Genomic DNA, 22,588 nt, shown 5'->3' with positions numbered 1-22,588 from the left:
ATACCTCAAAATTTAGAGAAAAAAGAAAGTAGCAGTTCCATTTTAAATCCAAACACACCATAAGTTAATACCTATAGCAAAAGAAATTGAGCAGATCTAATAAACTAAACATTTCAATTTGCAGAAATATTTAAGTAGGTTCTGAGTATTACCAGAAGTAAATCTATTGAACCTTAGATATCCAACTCCTTAGAAAATTCACTTCAATGGCAAAGGGTATATCTAGTTTAAAGAATGATCCCATGAAATCTAAATCATTCCATTTGCAAAACAAGATCAAAGGGAAAAAAAAAAAAAAAAAGGAGAGAACAATCATGAGTTTTTCATCATCCCCTTGCTCAAGTGAATCAAGGAAACTCCAAGTCTCTCAGCCAAAAATTGTTCATCAGAGTCAACTGAAGACCAAAACGTCCTCACAATATTACCAATTAGTTTAAGCCAGAACTTCATTTTATCACATATCATATTCTTCTTCTTTTCCTACTAGGTATAATGCTGCTGGGAACAGATATAAACAAATAAATAGATCATCCATGAAAGGAAAGCAGACGTACTTGAAAAAAAAAAAAAAAAAATCTGTGGATGAAGGTGCAATTTACCAATTCCCTCTTGCAACAGATTATTCCATCGCCGAAAAAATTTTGCAATCTAAATACAAAAACATAATTACAACCGCTTTACAAAGATGACCATCGGGGGAAAAGCAGCCAAGGAAAAGCCAACTGCTTCTGTAGCGGGAACAAAAAAAAAAAAATGAAACCCTGGGGCGAAGGCATGGGCTCCAACAATGTTAAAAAAATACCAACGAGGTGATTAGTAAAATTTGATCACAACAAAAAGCATTAAATATTCTACATCAGCAAGACGGTAAGAGCTTCTCCTTCATTCGACATATAAGTTTAAATTTTTCCTCAGCTTCAACCTGCTGGCGGATGTCAGTTCTTGACGCTCGGTCTGGGTGAAAACTCAGCAACCCTCGCTTATAAGCCGCATTCACCTGAAATGACGATAGCCACCGCTAAGAAATGATTTTGAGAACTCTGCAAGAACTAGGAATTATCTGGCAGACTCCTCAACCTGGCTACTACCAAAGTCTTAAATTTCGATTTCACAGCTCCAAAAGTAGGAATGGGCGAAAATTTTGATTTAGATGCTTACTTTGATTTCAATTTGAAATAATAATAAAAATTAGAAGAATGAAATTCTTATATGAAGCTCTAGAAATGATTAACAGACATAATAATGTAGATTTTAAGATTAATATATTACAAGTAAATACATCTATATTGCGTATAAGGTGAAAAAATTATAATATACTGTGCATCAAAAATATTTGTAAGAAAATGCACATTAAACATATTTAATGAATAAATTAATATAAACGAAATTCATAAATCATCTAAATATTATTATTATACAAATAATAATAATTAGACATGAATGATTAAATAAATTTTTTTTTTTTTCATATTGTAATAATTTTTTATTTCGATAAAAATAAGTAAAATAATTTAAGAGAGAATTTTCACTTCACTCCTATGCATCTCTTTTTAAAATTTTCAGAAAATTTCATTCTATAATTCAAATTTCAATAAATTTCGCTAATATTTTGAAATTTTGATAACTTTCGAACTATTAGATTTTGATCAAGGTATTATCATGGCAAGCGTGACTCCAACCCATATGTCAGTGCAATGGAGTGCTTTGGAATTGCCAATTCAAAGAGCTCAGATATTTAGAGGCAATCCCAAGCGTTAGTGACGTGGCCAAAGTGACAAAAAATCATGGTGTGGTAAAGAGTAAATGCTGTGCTCCACAGGCCAGTGCATTGTCACAAGCCCACATGGCAAGAGTGGATGGAGCAGAAATAGTTCTTCCTTTATTTGGAAATAAAATAAAATTTTCTTTATAGAAAAGAGGATATTCAAGGATAAAAAACCCTCCTACAAAGAACATAGAAATCACAGAAACAAAAAAAAACAAAACAAATACATGAGATCAATGCCAACCAATCATACTGGAGATTATAGAAACCAATACACCAAAAAATATCCAGAAGAGAAGGCCCATAACAATACAAAAGATATGATCCGCACATAAAATCAGCAGATATATGATAAACATAGAAAATCATTTCTCTGAAGACAAATCACCCATAAGAAAGCAAAAACTGCAGACTGCCATGATCTTCTCGCTTACCTTTTCCCCCCAAAATCCCTAAAGGCAGTTAACAGAAAAGCCTCCAAAAAGTTAGGATACCCCAACTGCTCACCAAATTAACCAAAAAGCTTGTTCCTAGCAAATTCTAGCTTCTAAATCTGTCTATCGCTAATGAAGGCACTGGTTTTCAGGGCTCTCCCCACGGCACACATATATATTTATATACATTTTGATTTCCAAAGAGAAGGCTTTGTGGAATTGACACTTTATTCTCTTCATTTCTTTTTGTTTACTACTTTCCTCCACTTTGTATCTCTTCCTTGCAATATAATTTTCTCTTGAAAAGATTATAATTTCATTAAGCTAGGAGCTTAAAAAGCATGTTATTAATGCACAAAAGATGTACATGTTTTCAAATAATTCATTGCTATTGCACTCAATTCCGATTATGTAACATCACAGCATTGGTATTTTTGCCAAAATATATGCCAAAATTTTAGATTTCAAGGGGGAGAAATGGAAACAACTCACAATTTCTGTTTTTTGGCAAATTTTTTGTCCAAATTTTGAAAAATTAGGAATTTCAGCAAAATTTTTGAAATTTTCAGAAAAAATTCTCAAATTTTTTAAATATTGATACAAATTCAATTTTTAACTAAAAGAAGAAGAATTGAAGCTCTCCATTTTGGTTCTAAAGTATTCATAATCATACATTTTGACATATCCCAAAGTTTCATACATAATTTGCATAATTTATTGCATGTTTCTGTTTTCCAGTCACAGTGTGCTAATACAACAAGACGCCAAGCGTTAAAGTATCAATAGGTAGAATCAGCTAGATGAATTATTTTCCGGCAATTTACACGATCATGGCTCATGGGCAATTTCTTCTAATAAATTCATGACTATTAAATTCTTACTATCTCATTCCAAGTTATTTTAGGTAATACCCCTACCCTTTCTACTATCCCTTACAATAACTAGCTCACTCCTCACTCTACACTATTTGGCCTACATTGTAGGTGCTCAAACCATCTGAGAGCCTACTTATGTTTGACTTACTACGCACTAGTCTCCTTCTATACCATTCATCTATCTTAGCATTCTAACCTCAGCAACTTTTACCTTTTGGATATGTTATTTCTAATCCACTCAACATTCCGATCCATAAAGCATAATTAGTCTTACAGTCGTTCTATAGAACGTCTATTTTAATTTTAAAAGTATTCTATGACACAACACTTGAAACTTTTCTCCATTTTACCAGACCTACTTTAATTCTATGCATTACAATTTCTTCAATTTCTCCTTCAACTTGCAAAATAAATCTAAGGTATTGAGATCTACTAGTGCTATTGATTTCTCGATCATCAAGTTTGACCTTTACTCCAAAATTTCTCCTACTATGACTGATATTACGTTTCATATATTCTGTCTTATTTCTATTTATCCTCAAACCTCTAAATTATAAAACTTCTCTCCACAATTCTAACTTAATTCTACTCTATCCATAGTTTCAGCAACCTATATAATATCATATATAAACAACATACACCACGGAATCTCATTTTGGATACTCCTATAAAGTTTATCGATCACTAGAGTACAAAGATAAGGTCTTAAAGTAGATACATGATGTACACCTACTGTGATTGGAAATTCCCTAGCCTCGCCCACATGTAATCCTAATGCTAGCCATTACTCCATCGTACAAATCCTCAATAACATTAGTATACCTACTACGTATGCCTTTATTTTCTAAAACCCACCATAAAACTTCCCCAAGTACCCTATCATAGACTTTCATGAAGTTCAAAAAAACCATATGCAAGTTACTCTTCTTTTCCCTTACTCTTCATAAAAGATATATAACTTTTGTAATAGATGTCCTAGGCATAAAACCAAAATGATTTTCTGAGACCTTGTTTCTAACCTTAATCTTTGTTCAACTACCATAGTTTCATTGCATGACTCATAAGTTTAACTCCAAAATAGTTATTACAATTTTGAATATCTACTTTATTTTTTGTATATAATTATTAAATTATTTTTCCTCCATTCGTCTAGCATTTGCTTAGTTTTTGTAATTGTGTTAAATAAATTAGTTAATCATATACTTTGTTATCTCCTACACATTTCTAAACTTCAATTGGGATGTTATCTAGTCAGATACCTTCTCAATTTTTCATGTTTTTTAATGCAAACTTAACTTCATTAATTCTAATTTTGCAAATAAATGTCTAGCATTTTCCTCAATTAGCAATTTTAAGTTTAAGCCTTCTACTTAGTTTTTCATTAAATTGCTCAAAATAACTTTGGCATCTTTATTTTTATGTCTTGTTCTTTAAACAAGATAATTCCCTTCTCATTTTTTTATACATTTTAGTATTTTCTATTACCTAAGTCCTTGCTATTTCTTTCTCTAACTCTAGTAAGTTTAAATATGTCTCTTTACATTACCTAAGGCACAATGTGTTCATCCTTGTGAATTTTTAACAAGTTCTAGGAGTTCAATCATTTGCATGATAGAATACTCAATATTTAGAAGTTACAATTGTTAAAGATTGATATACATTATTGGCCACAATGCTTTCAGCTTTTAGGTAAAGTGGTTCTTAACATATCAGTGCTATGCTTGTCATAAGGTCTAAGGTACAAACCTTATTGCCAACATTTATTGTGTGGTGGTTAAGAATTATACTATTCCCTATAATGAGGGTTATAGTTCTCTCTCTCCATGTGCAATTGGCTGCTCATGTAGGAGTGTGTTAAAAGATTGATATACATTATTGGCCAACAACCTACCAGCTAAATCAGTAACAAAAAACATTGTAAGATAAACCAAGCAACTCACCTCATGTAACAAAGGATGTAAACCGCCTCCCACATGGATTCCTAGGCTACGAAGTAGAGAGGCCATATCACTGCATGTCATTTCAAGTCTATTAAGCTCATTCCTTACTTCAACTCGATGTTGCTCCTTCAAATTCATGTTTTCCTCGTCCTGTATTTGGAAGAATTCACAACACAAGAAGGTAAGTAAATAAACATTATTTTGAAAATGAAATTCTTTGTCCTGCTAAACTTAGAAAGAAATATATGACAGCAATCAGAGGTAACATAATGCAAAACCAATATAGATAAAGAAAATATTTATCCAAAAGATATATGTGATAATGTAAGTATAGACCCAGACCTTCTTTTGTATGTCTCGCATTTCTTGCACACGTTGCTTTTGTCTCCTTTCCATGTCCAATAAACGCATGCTTTCAGCTTTTCTTCTCTTCCGCAACCGCTGTGCTTCTTCTGCCTGAGAAAGACGAAACAAACCATTTTAGAACTTGTTTTTTCCTATCTCTTTTTGCAACTCCATCAGCATAACCAATCATGATATTTTAACAGTAGAACCGAAATATGGTCATCATCATAATTCATAAAGGAAAACTCAAGACAACCAGATACTCCTTGAAAGCAGCTGGCTTTGCAATGAATGTAGACAGTGGAGCTAGGTACATATACCCAACCCACCAACTTTCCTAGCTATCCATGTAAGGTGAAATATAATTGTATTTGCAGTCATCCAAAAAGATCAAACTATCTACAGTTTCTGTGTTGCGGCAGAAATTGAAGCAATTCAAAGGTTTGTCTCCTTTTTGGGAAATACAAAGAAATTATATTAAGAAAAGAAAGCCGGAGTATGACAGGAAGGTTGGGAACCTAACACATTCACCAAAAAGATGAAAAATAAATAAATAAAAAGAGGGAGAGAGAACTGAAAAGGACATGAAACTCAGATTAGCATGGCAACCAATCCACTGGAAATCCAAGAAACAAATCCCATTAAAACAAATAGAAGACTAAGATCACAGAAAAGCAAGGAAATTATATCCTAAAGCAAATGAAGAGACATAGACTAACATCTAAAAATACGAACATTCCTCTTCAACCATATAACAAAACATCGCATAGAATACAAAACCACAATCTACCAGCATCCTTACACCTCCCAAAGACTCTAAAAGGTCAACAAAAAATTCTCCAACAAGCTCAGACACACCAACAATCACTAAAAAGACCGAATAATTCATTCCATAAGATCCAAGTCTGGCAACACAAGACTACTAAACAACATCACACGGAGACCAGGAGATAAAACCTGACGCTACCAATTAGTAGCAAATTGATGGTATTCACTCTTTTAAGAATGGCTAAACCAAACAACAGCCTTGACCTTTGGAGGAATTTTCAGTTCCCAAATATGATTAACAAGAACAGAGAATGTAGAGGAATGAGTAAATAAACTGATTTACAAGAAGACACTGCAAGATTCAAAAAAGTCGAACAAATTAAGCGATGAAGAGAGCTCCTCAACTTTCCTATCACTTAGATTTCTTCGGAAAATCCAAGAAACGTCATCCTCTTCAAGAACCAAAATCAAAATACATATGCATTACAACAAAGGCATAATAAAAAGAGAAAGCAGTAGAAAAAAGGTTGCTCCTTTACTCCCAAATCCTCTCAAAATCAATCTAAGAACCAACCCACGCTTTATACTTCATATATGGAACAAATAACGATGAAATTTGTGAAATCAATTCCCAAGGGCTTCCATGGGCAGCTCCAATGCCAATATTAGCATCCATCCAATTCTCTAGCAAACCATATTTATGTTTTATCACCTCATGCCAAAGAAAATTAGCCACTAAGGAGAAACACCATAATCATTTCCATGCTACAGCAAGAATCCAAGACACCAAGTTACCCAAACCAACCCCCTTTCAACCTCAGACCTACAAACTAACCCTTAACAAACAAGTAATCCGTCACAGGAAACTAAACGATTTTATCCAATAGGAATCTCAAATAAAGACAAAAAATAATGAGGTGTAGCCAAACGACAAGCCTCAGCTAAAAGTAACTTGGCTATCTAGAGCAAAAAGAGCACCTTCCCCTCCCCCCCCCCCCCACGCCTTTTCCAAGCTCCAACTATCTAAGCACTTGGAAACCTTAGCCACCTCCCAGCAATGAAGAGACCAAGGATTACACCTTAAGGAACACCTATATAACACTCCAAAACCAAATAACATTGGAGCTCAAATTAATGGCACAAAACCACCTGATCCATACTAATCCTCAAATCCAAAGCAATCAAAAATCTCTTTAAAGCTTGTAGTACAAAACTTTGCACATCATAAAGCCCAACTACAACACCCAATGATGATTATCAACCCTGCTTAATTCAAACTTGAAGGGAAGAATGCCTAGCCCAGTACCAAAAAAATAAACCGGTAACTCTAGGCCCAGACTCACACAGATCCTCTTCTCCCATTACCAATGCAGCTGGAAGCTCAACCATGGACCCTCCTGCCCTCCAGCCACCTGCTTCTTACCCACTATCACACCACCACAATTGGAGAAAGATGTTGGGACCAAAATTAGAACTGTTATGGTACACCAAATAATGCTAGTGTAAAACCATGGAACCCTATTGCACCTCTTCGCAGGAAAGAGAGATCATTGTAGTGAGCCTTGAAAGGCAAGAACAGATAAAAGCCAGACTCATTCAGACAACTCTTGCAGTTTGGTTGATGTTTCTGGACCTTTAGTGGGAGAGGAACTCCATGATGAGGAAAGAACCAGTGCACCTCCAGTGGTTTCTGCTGAAAGGAAGGGTTTAACCAAGGACCAAGATGCTTGTGTGGACAAGACTTGGGGTAAAACTGATGTTTTGGTGGAAAAATCTATTGATAAGGGAATCAACTCTGGTAAGTTTATGGGCAAGAAGTTTTATGCTCATCGGAAGGCAGTAAATATGAGTGTTGAAATGAGAACAAATTTGAAGAGAAGCCAAATTATTCTGGTGTTAAGGAGGCATACAAAAGGAAATTTATGTACTGGGGAAGATCCAACTATTCAAAAGGGTTCCACTGTGACAGTGTTAGCAAGGGTAAGGAGTATAAGTGGACGGGTCCCACATTGACAGTGTCACAATGTCCCAAAGAAAGGCTCGGAACGGCGAGGAATAATAATATTGAAATTCAATGGAGTCGCCACTAACCTGTTATTTACCTAAGTGCGGTTAGTTCACCTAATTACTACCCGTTAATTGGTATTTTAAACTAATATTAGGACAAAGAACCAATAGTCTCAGTCTGCATTTACCAGAGTTGAGATCGGGAGTTCAATTATGCGAGGGGAAGGTATCAGCACCCCTTGCACACCCGTTCTACAAACGATACATAATTAATCATAAATTATCCCTAAATTGAATATAATGGTTTGTAATTTTCCTTTAAAATAAACAAATAAATAAATAAATAAAATTAAAAGAAAGATGACAACCACAATACGATTTTGGAATGTCTAATAAGACCCCCAAACAAGGGGATCTTATTAGATAAACTCCCCTCGCAACTAATATAGGTGAGATCTGAAATGCCTCTTTACCCTTTGTTAAATCATTGGAATGTACACACCCAAAAATCAAGTAAAATCATCAAATTTTAAGCAAAAAAAATATTTAAAAACATTTCCAATTTTTTTCAAAATTTTTGTAGAAATTTTTTGAAATTTTCCAACACTTTTCTAAAATTTTCTAGGATTTTTAAAGACTTTTTTGTCATTTTTTTTGGTTTTTCTATTTTCCATTGTTTTTAATTTGAGTCAAGCTAACTCAAATATTTTGCTTATTTTTCCTTTTTTTTTTTAAATATTTTTCCTGATTTTTTTTTATTTTCTTATTATTTTTTCCCAATTTTCAAAAATTTAAATTCAACTAAAAATTAAAAATAAAATAAATAAATAAAACTAGTGGTTCAGAAAACAGACCGGTTCAACTAGTCTGAACCAAGCTCAACCCAGTTTGGCTTAGTGGGCCACGTGTCAACCCACAGTGGTGACACATGGCCCACTTTATTTATTCCCTTCTCTTTTTTTTTATTTAATTCAATGGCAACTCTATTTTATTTTTCTTTGTTTTTGAATTTTTTGCCACTGGGTGACGTCAACATGACATCACCCTGCCACTAGGGGTGGCAAAACGGGTTAAAATGCCGAGTTCGGTCGAGTCTAAACGGATTCGGATTCGAGTTCGAGTTGACCCGTTTATTAACGGGTGACTAATAGGTAAACCCAAACACGCCCGTTTAATAAATGGGTCACTTGTTTAAAAATATAATTTATTTATTTTAAACATTTTATATTAGAAAAATGACACTTTTTTAAAGAAAAAAGCACTCCATTTTATTTATTAACATCTAACTAAAAAAATTTAACATAAATGTAGAATTGTCAATTGCCGATGGCAGCAGTATGCAACGCTACAAGCCTGCAACAATCAACATCTCCTGTTGCTATTAGTCGAAGGCCAAACAGCCGGAACAGGGTTTCAGGTTTGGAGGAATTGGGGAAATGGGGAATGAGGGTTACCCATCAGCTTGGAACAACAAAAACTGAACCAACTAGTTCGATTCGTCCTAAAGCCTCAAAAAATAAAACCAAACCGGAGAACCTCATCCTTTACAAAATCAAACTACAAAGCGATTGCAGACTCGGGGACTTTGCGACTGCGGTGAGGAACTGAGTGAGAGCGACTGCCGACTAAGGGAGAGCCGGAGAGGGCAAGGTGAGGTGAGGTCGTGAGGCTTGAGGGTGAGATGCTGAGGCAATGAGGCTGTGAGGACTGAGGAGTGAGATCTGAGCTCTGAGGTGAGGCCCTGAGGGATTGAGCAATCTGAGCATCGAGCGACGGAGTGAGTCGAGGCAGTCGAGCAACTGTCGACTGAGGAAGAGGGTAGGGTTACTGGATTAGGTTCAATATATATATATATATATATATATATATATATATATAGATATATTCGGGTCCGGGTTGACCCATTTATAAACAGGTCAACTTGTATTAAACCCAAACCTAGTTTAAACGGACGGAGGTCACATGTCAACCGTCGGGTTTCGACCCGTTTTTCCACCCCTACCTGCCACGTGGCAGATTCTGAGCGGCTCTGAAAGTTCGACACAGATTGCTAACGTGGCCTGTGTTTTAAAAGGTGTTCGTAAGGCGCACCTCAAGGCACGCTTTGATGCGTTTTGGGCTTAAAACGCCCTAAGGCGTAAGTGGAAAGGCAAAAAGCCTAAAAGGCGTACGCTTCGGGAGGAAACACTCTCCTTTTACACCTGAAATTGGAAGGTGTACGCATTTCGGGGTGCCTAATTTAAAACATAAATAAAATAAAATAAAATAAAAAAGTACCCATAAATCTGAATCTGAAGACTAAAACCCCTTTCCTCCCTCTCTCGAGGAAGCTTCTTCTCTCTCGACGATTCCTCCACTAACGTCTTCTCTCTCAACAATTTCTCCAGCGACAATTCCTCTCTCGACGAAGCAGCTTCTCCTCTCTCGACTAGAGTAGAGGAGAGCCAAAAGGAGACGAGAGTGCTTGAAGGGTTCACTGGTTGCTGACTTGCTGCTGATCGAAGAATTAAACACCAACGCTGTCGAACAGAGCTGCTAGGAGCTATTTTGCCCTAGATTTCAAGATTTTGGGCTTAATGTAAAAATTTTGGGCCCTTTTTATAATAAAAACAAATGTTTTAAAAGGGGAAGGCGTAAGCTTTTTAATTTTTAAATTTAAAAATTAATGGGAACCATTTGTAATATGTTTTGGCCTATATGATATTTAAAAATAATGTTTTTTTTCTACATTATTCTAAAATTTTTCTCATTTTTTTACTATATATAAATTGATTTTATTTATCAATTATTTAAAAAAATACAGTCCCAAAATGCTTATGCCTCGACACTTTAAGGCTTACACCTCACCTCACAGAGGGTAAAACACCTCGCCTTACGCTTTCGCCTTTTAAAACATTGGACATGGTAGCAATCCGGTCATCCAGAAAACACATAGATCGGACAGCCAAGATTACGCCATGTCACTATCTGAACGCGCAGCCCTGGTTGTGCCACGTGTCACCATACAAATAGTGACACGTGTCCCACCCATTAATATATCTACATTTTTTCCTCTTCCATCTCTTTTCTTCCGTTCTATTTCTCTCTCCTCCTTCTCCCTCTTTTTCTTCTCTTCTTTCCTCAAAGATATTTCTTTATTTTTTTTTTTCTTTCTTCTCTTCTAGATTTTTATAAGACTCCTCACAGATCCTCTCTTTCTTTCTCTCTCTCTAATCTTCTCCTTTCTTCTTTCTCTTTCCTTTCCTCTTTCTCTAATCTTGTCTCTCATTCTTCTTTCTCTTTCCTTTCCTCTTTCTCTAATCTTCTCTCTCATTCTTCTTTCTCTGATTTTCTTTTCTCATTCTCCTTCAGATCTCACACTCTCTCATTCTACTTTGTTTATTTTGCTATCTAACCTTATTTTGTCTTCTTTTTTTGAGATCTAAAGCAAGAAGGGAGTTTCAAGAACAAACCAAGCTTCTCTAATGATAAGTTCCTTGTCCTCCCCCCACCCCCACCCCCCCCACTCCCACTTTTTTTTTCTTTTTATCATTTCCTGGTTGGTTTAAATTTTCTCGATAAAATTTTCCCAAATTTTCATGTTAACCAAACGACCAGTAAATTAAATTTTTTGGGCTTGAATTGATTTTATATGCTAGGCCGGGTAATAGTCAATTTGGGCTTTGGGCTTAAGATAACTAATTAGGCTGAGCTTAAACTAACTAATTGGGTTGGGGTTAAAGTAAATTATTTGGGTTGGGTTTAGCATTTAGTGGACCCAAGTCCAAGTTGGACCTAGGTCTTAGCCTTTCAAGTCGAATCCCAATATTGGGTCATGGGTCATAAGTCAATGAGTTGGATCTTGGGTCAACGGGTCTTATCCAAATAATGGATCGGATCCAAGACAATGGGTTGGATCAAAATTTTCAATTTACACAAGATTTTTATTTCAAACCACTAGATTTCAATTTCAAAACTAGTGCAATTTAAAAGAAAAAATAAACAAAAGAACAAAATGAAAACCAACCTCAGTCTTCACACTCCTCCGGTCTTCAAATTCAATGTTAGACCCTCAATCTTCTCTGACTATGGCTTTTTGCTTGAATCTCTTGAATTCCTCTTTTCTACAATTCAAACCTTCGGTTCCTTCAACTCTGCAATTGCCCCTAACCTCATGAATTCCTTCAGCAGCTTTTAGAATTCCTCTTTTTCCTTCACAGTATCTCCAATTCCCGAGCTCTATAACTCACTCTTGATTAGAACTCTTAACAATTTCCTATACGATTTCTCTCTATGCATGTCTCTCTGTCTATGTGTGAATGTGTTTCAGAAGCCTCTATTCATAGGTCTTAGGATTCAATCAACTTAATGTTGATTTAATCAATCAACACTTAATTTTATCAATCACCACTAATTTTGATTTTTGCACATTTTTCACACATGTTTAATTTCTTTCTTCTCTCTTCGCAAGTTTAAATTCAAGACTGAAGATTGCTAGCCCACCTCTTTATTTTTGTCTTTCCTTTTCTATTTTTTTTATTTTCCATGTAATATTTATTTCTCAGTATTTCATTTTCTTGTATTTTGTTTTTGCACTTTTTTTGGAATAAAATTTGTACAATTTTAATATATTGGCCCTAGACAAAATGGGGTGTCTACAGACAGTGAAATCATTAGTGAGTTTGATTGTGACGGGGAGGTTGCTTATAGATGAGTTTGAGGATCTATATGGATGTGATTCTAACTCATCTAACTTACTTTGGGGATATCGTACGTGCCTCCATCTACCTACATCGCCAATGGAAGGATTAGAGGGGATTTTTATTTTTGAGGATGATGTAATGGACAAAAAGCAATAGGGTAAGGAATGCATTCTCCCCATCCATGTGGAGCAATTACTATGAAGGATTTAGAAGCTCAAAAATTGACAAATAAGCTCGAGTTGTGGTTGTTTGATCCTGGAGGAAACGAAGTTCAACTCATGGTGGTAAAAATAAGGCAAAGAAAGGCTAGGGAGAACTAGAAAATTTGAAGTGCTTGATGAAATTTGATGGAAAGGGTTTAAAGCGGGGTTTTCTTGGTTAATTCTTGTTAAATATTTATTTTTCTTCCACTTTTTATCCTTCTTTTGAGGATTTTTTCTAGTCCTTGCTTGGGTTGTAAGTTCTCTATTTCCTTACTCCAAGGAAGACCTCTTTTTTTTTTTAAATTCACAACATTTTTAAAATTCACACCATTTCTACCCTCTTGAAAAGGAACCATCAATCTCTCAAATTCCACAATCGATTCAACTAGGGGTGAGCATAATTTGGTTAAAACCGAATCAACCGAGTAAATTCGGTCGGTTTGGTTCAGTTAAAAACTTATTCGACTCGGTTCAGTTTTCATTTTCATTGAATTTTTATTTTCAGTTATCGGTTCTATTTTTGGGTTCGGTTACTTCGGTTAACCGAATAGTATAAATTAATAATAAACAATTATATATATTATATATTAAAATTTTTTATATATTATATATATATACTAAATCTTTATTTATTTTTATATATTATAAATATTATTTATATTTTATACATTTTAAAAATCTATAATTTATATATATTAAATTATTAAATCGGCTAAAATTGGTTAACCGATTTAACAGAAATTCAATTCGGTCGGTTTTGAGTTTGGTTATATATGGAATTTCGGTCGGTTCGATTAACGACATTTTTTAACCAAAATTTTTTAGTTAATTAACCGAGCCAACCGAATGCTCACCCCTAGATTCAGCACTGCAACAAAACCCCTCAAATGAATGCCCTTCAAACCTCTGGTAACAAAAACAGATTGTCCCTTCCCTTTCAAGCCCCACCCTAGTTTCAAAAACTTGCCTTTCCATGTCCACCAGTGCAACACCCTATAGCCCAACTTCCTAAATCTTGCCTGAAATGATTCAGTTGAGCAAACGCTGATGAGATACAATCACCCATCAAGCAGCCCCCAACAAAACTCTAATCCACTAGTTCACTCTTCTCTAAACAAAAACAAACATCTACCTCCTCCAACGTTCTCCAATTTCAGATTAAAGGATTTGCCTTTGACCTGAACCCTTTTCCAAACCTCATCAGAACCACCAGCCACAATCACCATGACCAGTTGAACAAAACGACTTTGAGAGACAAGTTCGACCAAGAAAAGAAAGAGCCTCAATTTTTTCATGTAATAATCAACAAAATTTCAGCCCTTAGCTTTTCTGAGAACTTTCTCCTCCTTTTCTTAGAAACTGTTCATGCACAATATTAACAATTTGAACTTCTGCTTTTCCTACTCTCTGCAACCCAAACCACTATATCTTTCTACCCATTAAAGCCTTAAAATTGTAGAATATTTTTCATGCATTTACCACCATAAAACCCTAACCATGGCTACCTAAACTCTTAGAATTTTTGCTGCACAGAACTTCCAGCTACTGTTCTATCATGTTTCAGCGTTCTTGCAATTAAATCCCAATTAAATATAGCCCTCATTCATCCCTAATCCTGACTCCATTTTCTACAATAGTTACAAACCCTAAAATCCCTTATTTTTCATAAGCCAAGCATTCCTAAGCTACATAGATAAATCTTTGCCTTTTCTGTCTTGCATCTGCTCCTAGATATGTTCAATTTAAACATCTTAGCGTGATCAAATCTTTAGTCATTGCAAGAATACAGTAGCTGTGAAAATTGCCAAACATGCAGGTTTAAAGAAGAAATCATCAAACTTGTTACGAATGTTCAGAACTCGAGTTGTGTCATGCACATTTGAGCTTACTTGTTTCTGTATGAGCATGCTAACTTCAATTTGAGCTGACTCACTTTCAACAACTCTTAAAACATTAACCCTTTGGGCCAGCACCACTTAATAAACAAATCAGACAACACAAAAACAAGTTATAGAATCAAAACTAAGTACACTACTCTGATAGGAAAACAGATTACCCAATTTCTTTTAACAGAAAAAAGAACTTTCCATTAAGAAAAGAAATAATATACGAGGAAAAAAAAAACCCTCCTTACACAAAACAGAAAACAAAACGAAGGAAAATGTATACATATATATATATATACACATACGTACAAACAAAAAAAGAAAGAAAAATCAGGCTTAAAAATCAAAGAAAGCAACATTGCTGAAACAACCCAAAAAAAAAAGCTCAGTGAAGCTAAAAAGAAATCTTGTCTTGTCCCGCACTAAGCAGGAGACTAAGTGTGAGAAAGAAAAATGCAAGCATTTCTCTCTAACCAAAGCTCTGGAGAGAAGAAAAAGAAAAAAGGGTGAAATCTGCACATCATTATAATCTCCTGAATCCTTACGCCTCCCAAAACCTCCCAGATCAATCAGCACAAAATCCTCCAAAGAACTAGAGCACACCCAACACTATCCAAATAATTTATAGAGCCTATTCAATAAATCTTAAGCCACAAATGAAGGAATAGAAAGACGAGCATGAGTAACACCATCAGCGAAGTACACTACACAAAAAAATCATGACACAGATAAGGTCTTCTAATCTGAAAAAGATTGTTGGTGTTGTTGCATTGAGGATGGGCATCCACACAAAAGCCTCAACCTTAGAACAGAATCTTAGCTTTCAATGAATCTTAATTTTCATTGAGATAAGGTAATCCATAATATTTTTGGCCTTCAACAGAATGGTTGGAATGCTAATGTTCGGACTAATGTCAATCAGGAAAGGTTTTCTTTCCTTGGATGAATGAAAAATTGACAATTGTGTAAGAGTTTGCTTTAAAGAGGATTTGTAGGAAGGGAAGGTGTATGTTCAAGGGCTTTCCTTTGTCTTCATTTGTCTACTCAGTTCCCATAATGATCCTATTCCAGTTTTCTTGTTAGTAATCAGAGTGATATTTCATTTTTTTTTTTATATAGCAAAAGAAATTTCATTAATAGGGAAAGAATTTACAAGGAGGGAGAGTAAGATATCTCCAGAAGAAAATCTGGTTCAAGCCAGGAAAAGAAAAATTAAAACAACAAAAATCAAACCAACCAGTTCCTCCAATCCTTAAATCCTGAAAACTAGCTTCCCTAAAAATTCCAAACCTGACACACCACAAAAAAGCCATATAGTCATACACTAAATCTTTTCCCACATCAGTAACCAACTTAACTTCTTCCCAGAAATATCCGTGCATTACACTCCAGCCATATACCCCATAATACTGCAAATTTGCCACTCTCCCACAGAGCTGCTGTATCCTTCTTCCAAAGTCAGCAAATGAGATGGCAAACCCATAGTTACCATAAAACGCTAACATCGTTGCAAACCAAATGTTGTATGAACTTTCCAAAGCATGGTACATTTTAGTTATGGAACCCTAAATCTAACGATCCAAAATTTGTGTTCAATATTTTTCACATAACATAACTTTCTCTTAGGTAAATGTGGGGAATTCTCACATTCTAATTCTATTTCTATATTATTAATCCATATCTATTCCACAACAGAAAATATCTTCTAGATTTAGAAACAGCTCAACATCCTCTCCCAAATATACAAGTGCCATTATACTATTTTCACCAATATATCCAATTAAGTATACCCCTAACATTCCACATTTTAGAACATGCATCATACCAGTATACCATGATCCTGTTCCCACTCGACAAACCAAAACGTTCCATGTTCTAGGTAACATTGGGGAAAACCCAACTCGCTTCCATAGTACCAAACATCTTCTTCCATATCCTCCATACAAATCACGATGCAGAAAGAAATGGGATGCTGTCTCAAAATTCCTACAACAGAGCACGCAAACATCTGGAGAAAGAGCCTTCAAAGGTCTCTTAATCTGCAGCAAGTTATTGGTGTTAATTTGGTTATGCACAACCAACAAAATAAGAGCTTTTATTTTTGGGGGAACTTTGACCTTCCAAATCAGACGATAGAGAGGAAAAGGAGAATTGAAATAGTTCAAGAATTCATACAATGATTTACAAGTAAACAACCCAGATTGATCCAGAGAACAAGAACAAACATCCCTTTCTACAGATGGGTTGCAATTGTTCAATAAGGACAAGAAGGAAGACAACTCCACCATCTCCTTATTGTTTAGAGCTCTCTTGAGATGGAGATTCCAAGGGACCAATGAACTACTCACATTGTCTACAAAAAAAATAAATAAATGACTATATTTGACTAATCTCTATAAAGGGCTCCCCACTTTGCAAGAGTTGGGGAAGGATCATCATAGTGTATGTAGTCTTATCCCTACTTTTATGTAAAGAGGTGGTTTCCTTGGACTCGAACCCATGACCAACCAGTCACACAGAAGCAACTGGTGCCTTATCTTTATCCATCCCAAAAACAACCCCCCCCCCCCCCCCTCCACTCCCTCCTTGTCAAATGGTATCCTAACCAGCACATTTGATCATCACAAATAGGATCCAATCTAACCCCTCAATCATTAGTCTACTGTGGTCTTCCTTTGAATACAAATTACGAAAGAAATCAGTGATAACATATGCGATCAGACATTGATCATTAGTAACACTCCTATCCCCCTTATCTAGCTCTCTAATCAAGTTTTTACTTTTTTTCCCATTAGCTGGCTTATGAAAAAACAAAAAGAGAAATAACCTCATTTCCTAGAACATTACCTTTTCCAACTAATTTTAATTGTGGAACTCTTCTTGCCTCCTTAATTTCAGAAGAATAACCTCCCCTTCCTTTCTATCCAAGACCACCAACTCTCCTAAACGACTAGATTTTCTAATTCTAAAGTCTCCAAACTCCTCCTTATTCCATATTTTCAATCTAAAACCTTCCCAACCCCTCTCTGAATCCTCTACCCAAGAATCCCTAGCCAAAGGCTTAAACATCGCATGGTTCAATTGCATACTCTCAAACCTGAAAGGGGTAGGGCCCCATGACACCTTGGCTCCAACAAAATAGGGAAGCGATCAGAAGTAGTCCAAGGAAGTGCAATTTGGGAAAGATTGGGAAATTCATCCTCCCACTCACTGCAAAATCAAAATCTACCCAGTCTAGTAGCCACTACCCTTGCCACCCCCCACCCCCAATAGACCATGTGAACAAAGCATTCCACGTGGGAGATCTCTCAAACCACAATCCCTAATTAATGAATCAAACTTGAGCATACCCACAGTAATTCTTACGCCTCCCCCTCTTTTCTTCTTTCTAGGAAACCTAACTGCGTTAAAGCCACCTCCCACCATCCACCTAGGGGAGCAAAAGCCAAAGATAAAGCAAAAGCTCTTCCTAAAAAGAGCTCCTCAAAGCAGATCTAGAAGGCCTTTAGACAAAAGAAAGCCACCACTACCCCCTCCCTCTTACTTCGGGAAGGGAAAAAAAAAAAAACCCTCTTTAGAGAATTAATTTTAGAAATTAAGTGTGAATCCCATAGGACAAGGATACCCCCTGAAGCACCATGCAAAGGTAAAAATTCACAATCCCTACAATGCCCACCATGCAAAGGTAAAAATTTCCAATCCCTACAATGCCCACCCCAAACAGTCTTGACTACACCCCCATCAATTGATTCTAGCTTAGTTTCCTAGATAAGAATAATATCAAGAAATTCTTGTCCAATACCTCCTTTATCAAACTCCTTTTCTTCATGCACCCTAAATCATTAACATTCCCATTGACTATCCTCATAATCTCACACTCTTCCCAAAACCTTATCCACCCCTATAATTAATTGTCAACACCAGATTTTTAAGCTCCTTCTGGACTTTCCTCTTCCTTCTCTTGTAAATCCAGTCCCATGTCTCCAAGGAGTTTATGCAAGTCTAGGCAGTCTCTCTCACCTCCCTTAGAGCTACAATCACAGCCCTCCCCCAGTAGAATCCACCCTATGGCAAAGAGTTACTGGAGAAGGCAGAGGTTAAGGGAAGGGAAGAATGCACATATTACTTTTTGATGAACAAGGGTCCCCATAACTGTGATCACCCCCAACACCACAAAATGGAAAAACCACATCAGCTGCAAGGTAAGGACTGAACCCATGAACCCATGGCCGGGGTCAGAAGACAAAAATGCTGCATTATTCAAAACTTTAACCCCGTCACAATTGAGCTTGGAAGAATTTGTGCATGCTTGTGTAAAGCCAGGATTCAAATAAAGAATTTCTCTCTCCATTGACTTCCAACTCAATTTCAAAATTGCCTCTTCTTCTGCTCCATCCTCTTCAAGATCCACGTCAAAACTTTCAAATAACTGATTCAAGCCTTCCTTTTCAGAATCAGCTTTCATCTGATCAACCAAGAGCTCCTTCTCTGAATCACACATATTCCCCATCTCTTCTTCTGAATCATACAGCAGATCATCTTCCATATCCCCTTCTAAAAACATGTTTGTCATCTCCGTAGTAGTTGCAGTTAAAGGATCAGCTCGATTGCAGTTAACATCTTGTTTTTCCCTGATCGTATAAACCTCTTTACAGAGCACTCTGCCACTGGTTCTTCTGGTATCAGGCTGTCCTCTGATCTCTGCCCAGCCAATGCGTCCAATTTAGCTTGTTATGGTTGTCCTTCCTCCATTTAAATCACAGGCCTTGGTTCCTGTGTTTCTGAGCTTGGGTCTTAACATCATCCTTCCCTAAATTTGGGCCCTCACTTTTTAATGACCCATACAACTTGTGTTTTCTTCTGCCCAGATGACTTGGGCCTCTGAATTTCCAGCCCAGCTTTGGTCGAGCCACTAGGCCCCCAAGGCACCTCAAAAAATTTGAAAACTTTCACACTGCATTTGGGAGCATGGATTTCAGACCTTGATTTGAATTTGAGTGGATTTGGACAAATTTTAATAAAATTTTATATTACATCTTTTCCAAATCCAATACAATTCCAAATCCAAAGCCTCTCCAAACATAGGATCATTCTAGCCCCATCCTCACCCTGCCATGGGATTAGGATCAGTATTTAGCAAGACACCTCCCCAATCCCTTTGATTACAGGGTAATTCCTTCCTAGTCTCCACCCTTGTCACCAGAGTTTGTCTGATCACATCGGCGAAAGAGGGACACAATGATAACCTAAGAAACATGATAGAACTTACAATTTTCTCCTCAGCTTTCTGAATGTTTGAAGAGCCACAGTCGGAGCATCGCCAACCACGACTAATGGATGTGGGATGTTATGTCAAGGTTGATGATAGCTCCAGCAGGGCTGCAAGGGAATCCTTCCACCCTTTCTTCCGGTCCCCTTCAGGGATACGTATGCCGAGGGAGTTCTTACTATCACCCTCCCGCAAGCAAACAAACCTGCCTCTACCATTTTCAAGGACCTTCATAAACACACTGTTTTCTGCCTATCTGTAAATGACTCCACAGTAGTTTGCTGCATCCCCTTCATTGGCAGCACACAGCACCCCCATCAGCTTCAGCACCTGCACGAGCTCCTCCTCCACCAAAATGATGTAGGAGACGAGCTCACTTGCAAATTCAATCATATGATAGGTCAAAGCATCCAGTTGGCAGATGGTAATCACCTCCTCTCAGTTTTCACAGTTGCACGTTCACCCATGAGCTTCTAGTACGAGCAAGATGCTTAGGGTTTCAAAGGGCCAGAACAATGGGGGTAAAAGGGAAAATAGATTACGGGGCGAGGGCTAGTCAATACTGGTCAGAGGACAGTGAAGGATTAGTGAGAGTTTTTGATGTAGACGAAGGCTGTAAGAAGAATAAAGGGAAGTAGTCAGTGCGGGGAAGAATCCTGGTGATTTGCATTTTTCGTTGGGAATTTTGGGAGAGTCAATGTGAAGTGGTCGTGAAGGAATAGGACAATGGTTTGCTTTCAATCCAGAAACCAGCGCAGGGAGACGATTGATGCTACAGGAGACTAGGGATAGATTTTGGGTGGAGCTCGAAGTTGGTTTCGCCATGCTTGAGGACTTGAAGCTGGGCTCCACTGAGAGGAGGGAGTCACCATCTCTGCTCAGCAATTCAATGTATTCACAGTGATATTTTTTGGAGTTTCCATTTTAAAAAGAGTTTAAAAGAAATAACTGCTGATCTTAGGGTGCTCTTGCATATGCCTGATTTTTTTTTCCCTTTCCATCTTCTTGTAGGCAAAATGCCAAGATATGGCCTTTAGGCACTTCTAGCATTTCTCTTGCACTTCCCTCATTCTTTCTTTTGGTCCATGTCCCTAGCTGACCCTTTCCTTTTTATTGCTTTTATTTGGAAAGCTAAGGACTTGTTTAGTTGTGGAAAATATTCTCCATTTTCCATTTTTAATTTTCCAAGGAGTTATAAAAATTCCAGCCTATTTTTTATGTTTTCAAGATTCGTATTAAAATGTAGGAAATAAACTTGTTTAGTTGTGCAAAACAGTTTTCATTTTTATATCTAGTTTTCAATATTCCAAAAATTATATAAGGTAGTATTTGGGATCATGGATTTTGGGACTTTGAAATTGTGTGGATAATTTTAAACTATATTTTCTCATAATCTACACAAATCCAAAATGTGAATTCCTTGCTCCCAACAATAATCTAAATTACTACTAAGCCTAGGTCTCAACCACTCGGGGTCAACTACATGAATGCTCTATTTCCACTCTACTTGATTTTACACATGCTCTTCTATTAAATTAACTTTCATGCATCAAAAAAATTTTAAACCCATTCTTTAAGGGTTAATACAGCACAAATATTGTGCACACATAAAGATAGCCCTGTATGAGACACAATGTTCATGCATACATCATTTTTTTCCCTTTTCCATACTTTTGTGTCTCCCGTTGGCAACTCCCTTTCTCGTGTAAATGTCATCATCATAATTTACAAAGCATTTTCTCGAAAAAATTAACAAATGGTTCTGTTCTACAGTAAGGTTTAAATGCATGCCAATGAGTGCATAAGCTTCAGTATTCGGCAAACAAAAAATATATGTATCTATATATATATTGACAACATATTTAGCTATAAATGTGAGGACAATTAGATTACTGCTTCCAAGTCACACTTCAGTTCCTGATGCAGAACGAATGTCCCACAATCTAACTCCAAATCAGCTCACTACCCCCCAAAGATCTTTTATAGGTTAATATTGCTCAGGAAACAAGAATCTAAAACTATATTAAAGTTGGGTTGAGGCATGGTTTTAAATAAAGGCCGCAACCGTTATGTAACGCCATTACGTAAAGGTTTTTTGGGTTACCGATACCGTTACACACTGCGAAATTGGTGGGAAGAAAAATCACGGCCGTAGTGGCCGTTACGGACCACGACCATTACGTAAAGGCCGCTACGGCCATTACGTAACCGCTGCAGGACTATTACACCAAAAAAATATTTTATTTTTTACTTTTTCTTCTCACTTTTTCTCTCTCTTTCATATATCATTCTCAATATACCAAGTGGCAAGAGGGGGAAAAATTATAATGAGGATGACAATGATACAAAATTTACTTTTTCTTTAGATACTCACAATAGATGCATTAATTAACAATTTCAAAATACTAACTTGT

The 22,588-nt window shown here is 36.4% G+C and overlaps 1 protein-coding gene across 2 annotated transcripts in view; it reads right to left on the bottom strand.

Annotated features, from left to right (window-relative positions):
• Positions 1-581: 581 nt before the first annotated feature.
• Positions 582-22,588, bottom strand: part of LOC131153936 (uncharacterized) — a 37,823-nt gene continuing 15,816 nt past the window's right edge. For both annotated transcript variants that reach the window (XM_058106382.1, XM_058106381.1), the window contains 3 exons: positions 5,357-5,470; positions 5,015-5,164; positions 582-997 (listed from right to left, as the gene is read on the bottom strand). In XM_058106382.1, coding sequence (XP_057962365.1) covers positions 857-997; positions 5,015-5,164; positions 5,357-5,470 — 405 coding nt within the window. In that variant the 3' untranslated portion in view covers positions 582-856. The remainder of the gene's footprint in view (positions 998-5,014; positions 5,165-5,356; positions 5,471-22,588) is intronic.

Source organism: Malania oleifera, chromosome 4 (genome assembly GCF_029873635.1).
Source record: "Malania oleifera isolate guangnan ecotype guangnan chromosome 4, ASM2987363v1, whole genome shotgun sequence".
Classification (NCBI taxonomy): Eukaryota; Viridiplantae; Streptophyta; class Magnoliopsida; order Santalales; family Ximeniaceae; genus Malania; species Malania oleifera.
Note: the sequence above shows the minus strand (reverse complement) of the source record. Positions and strands in the feature narration are given on the sequence as shown.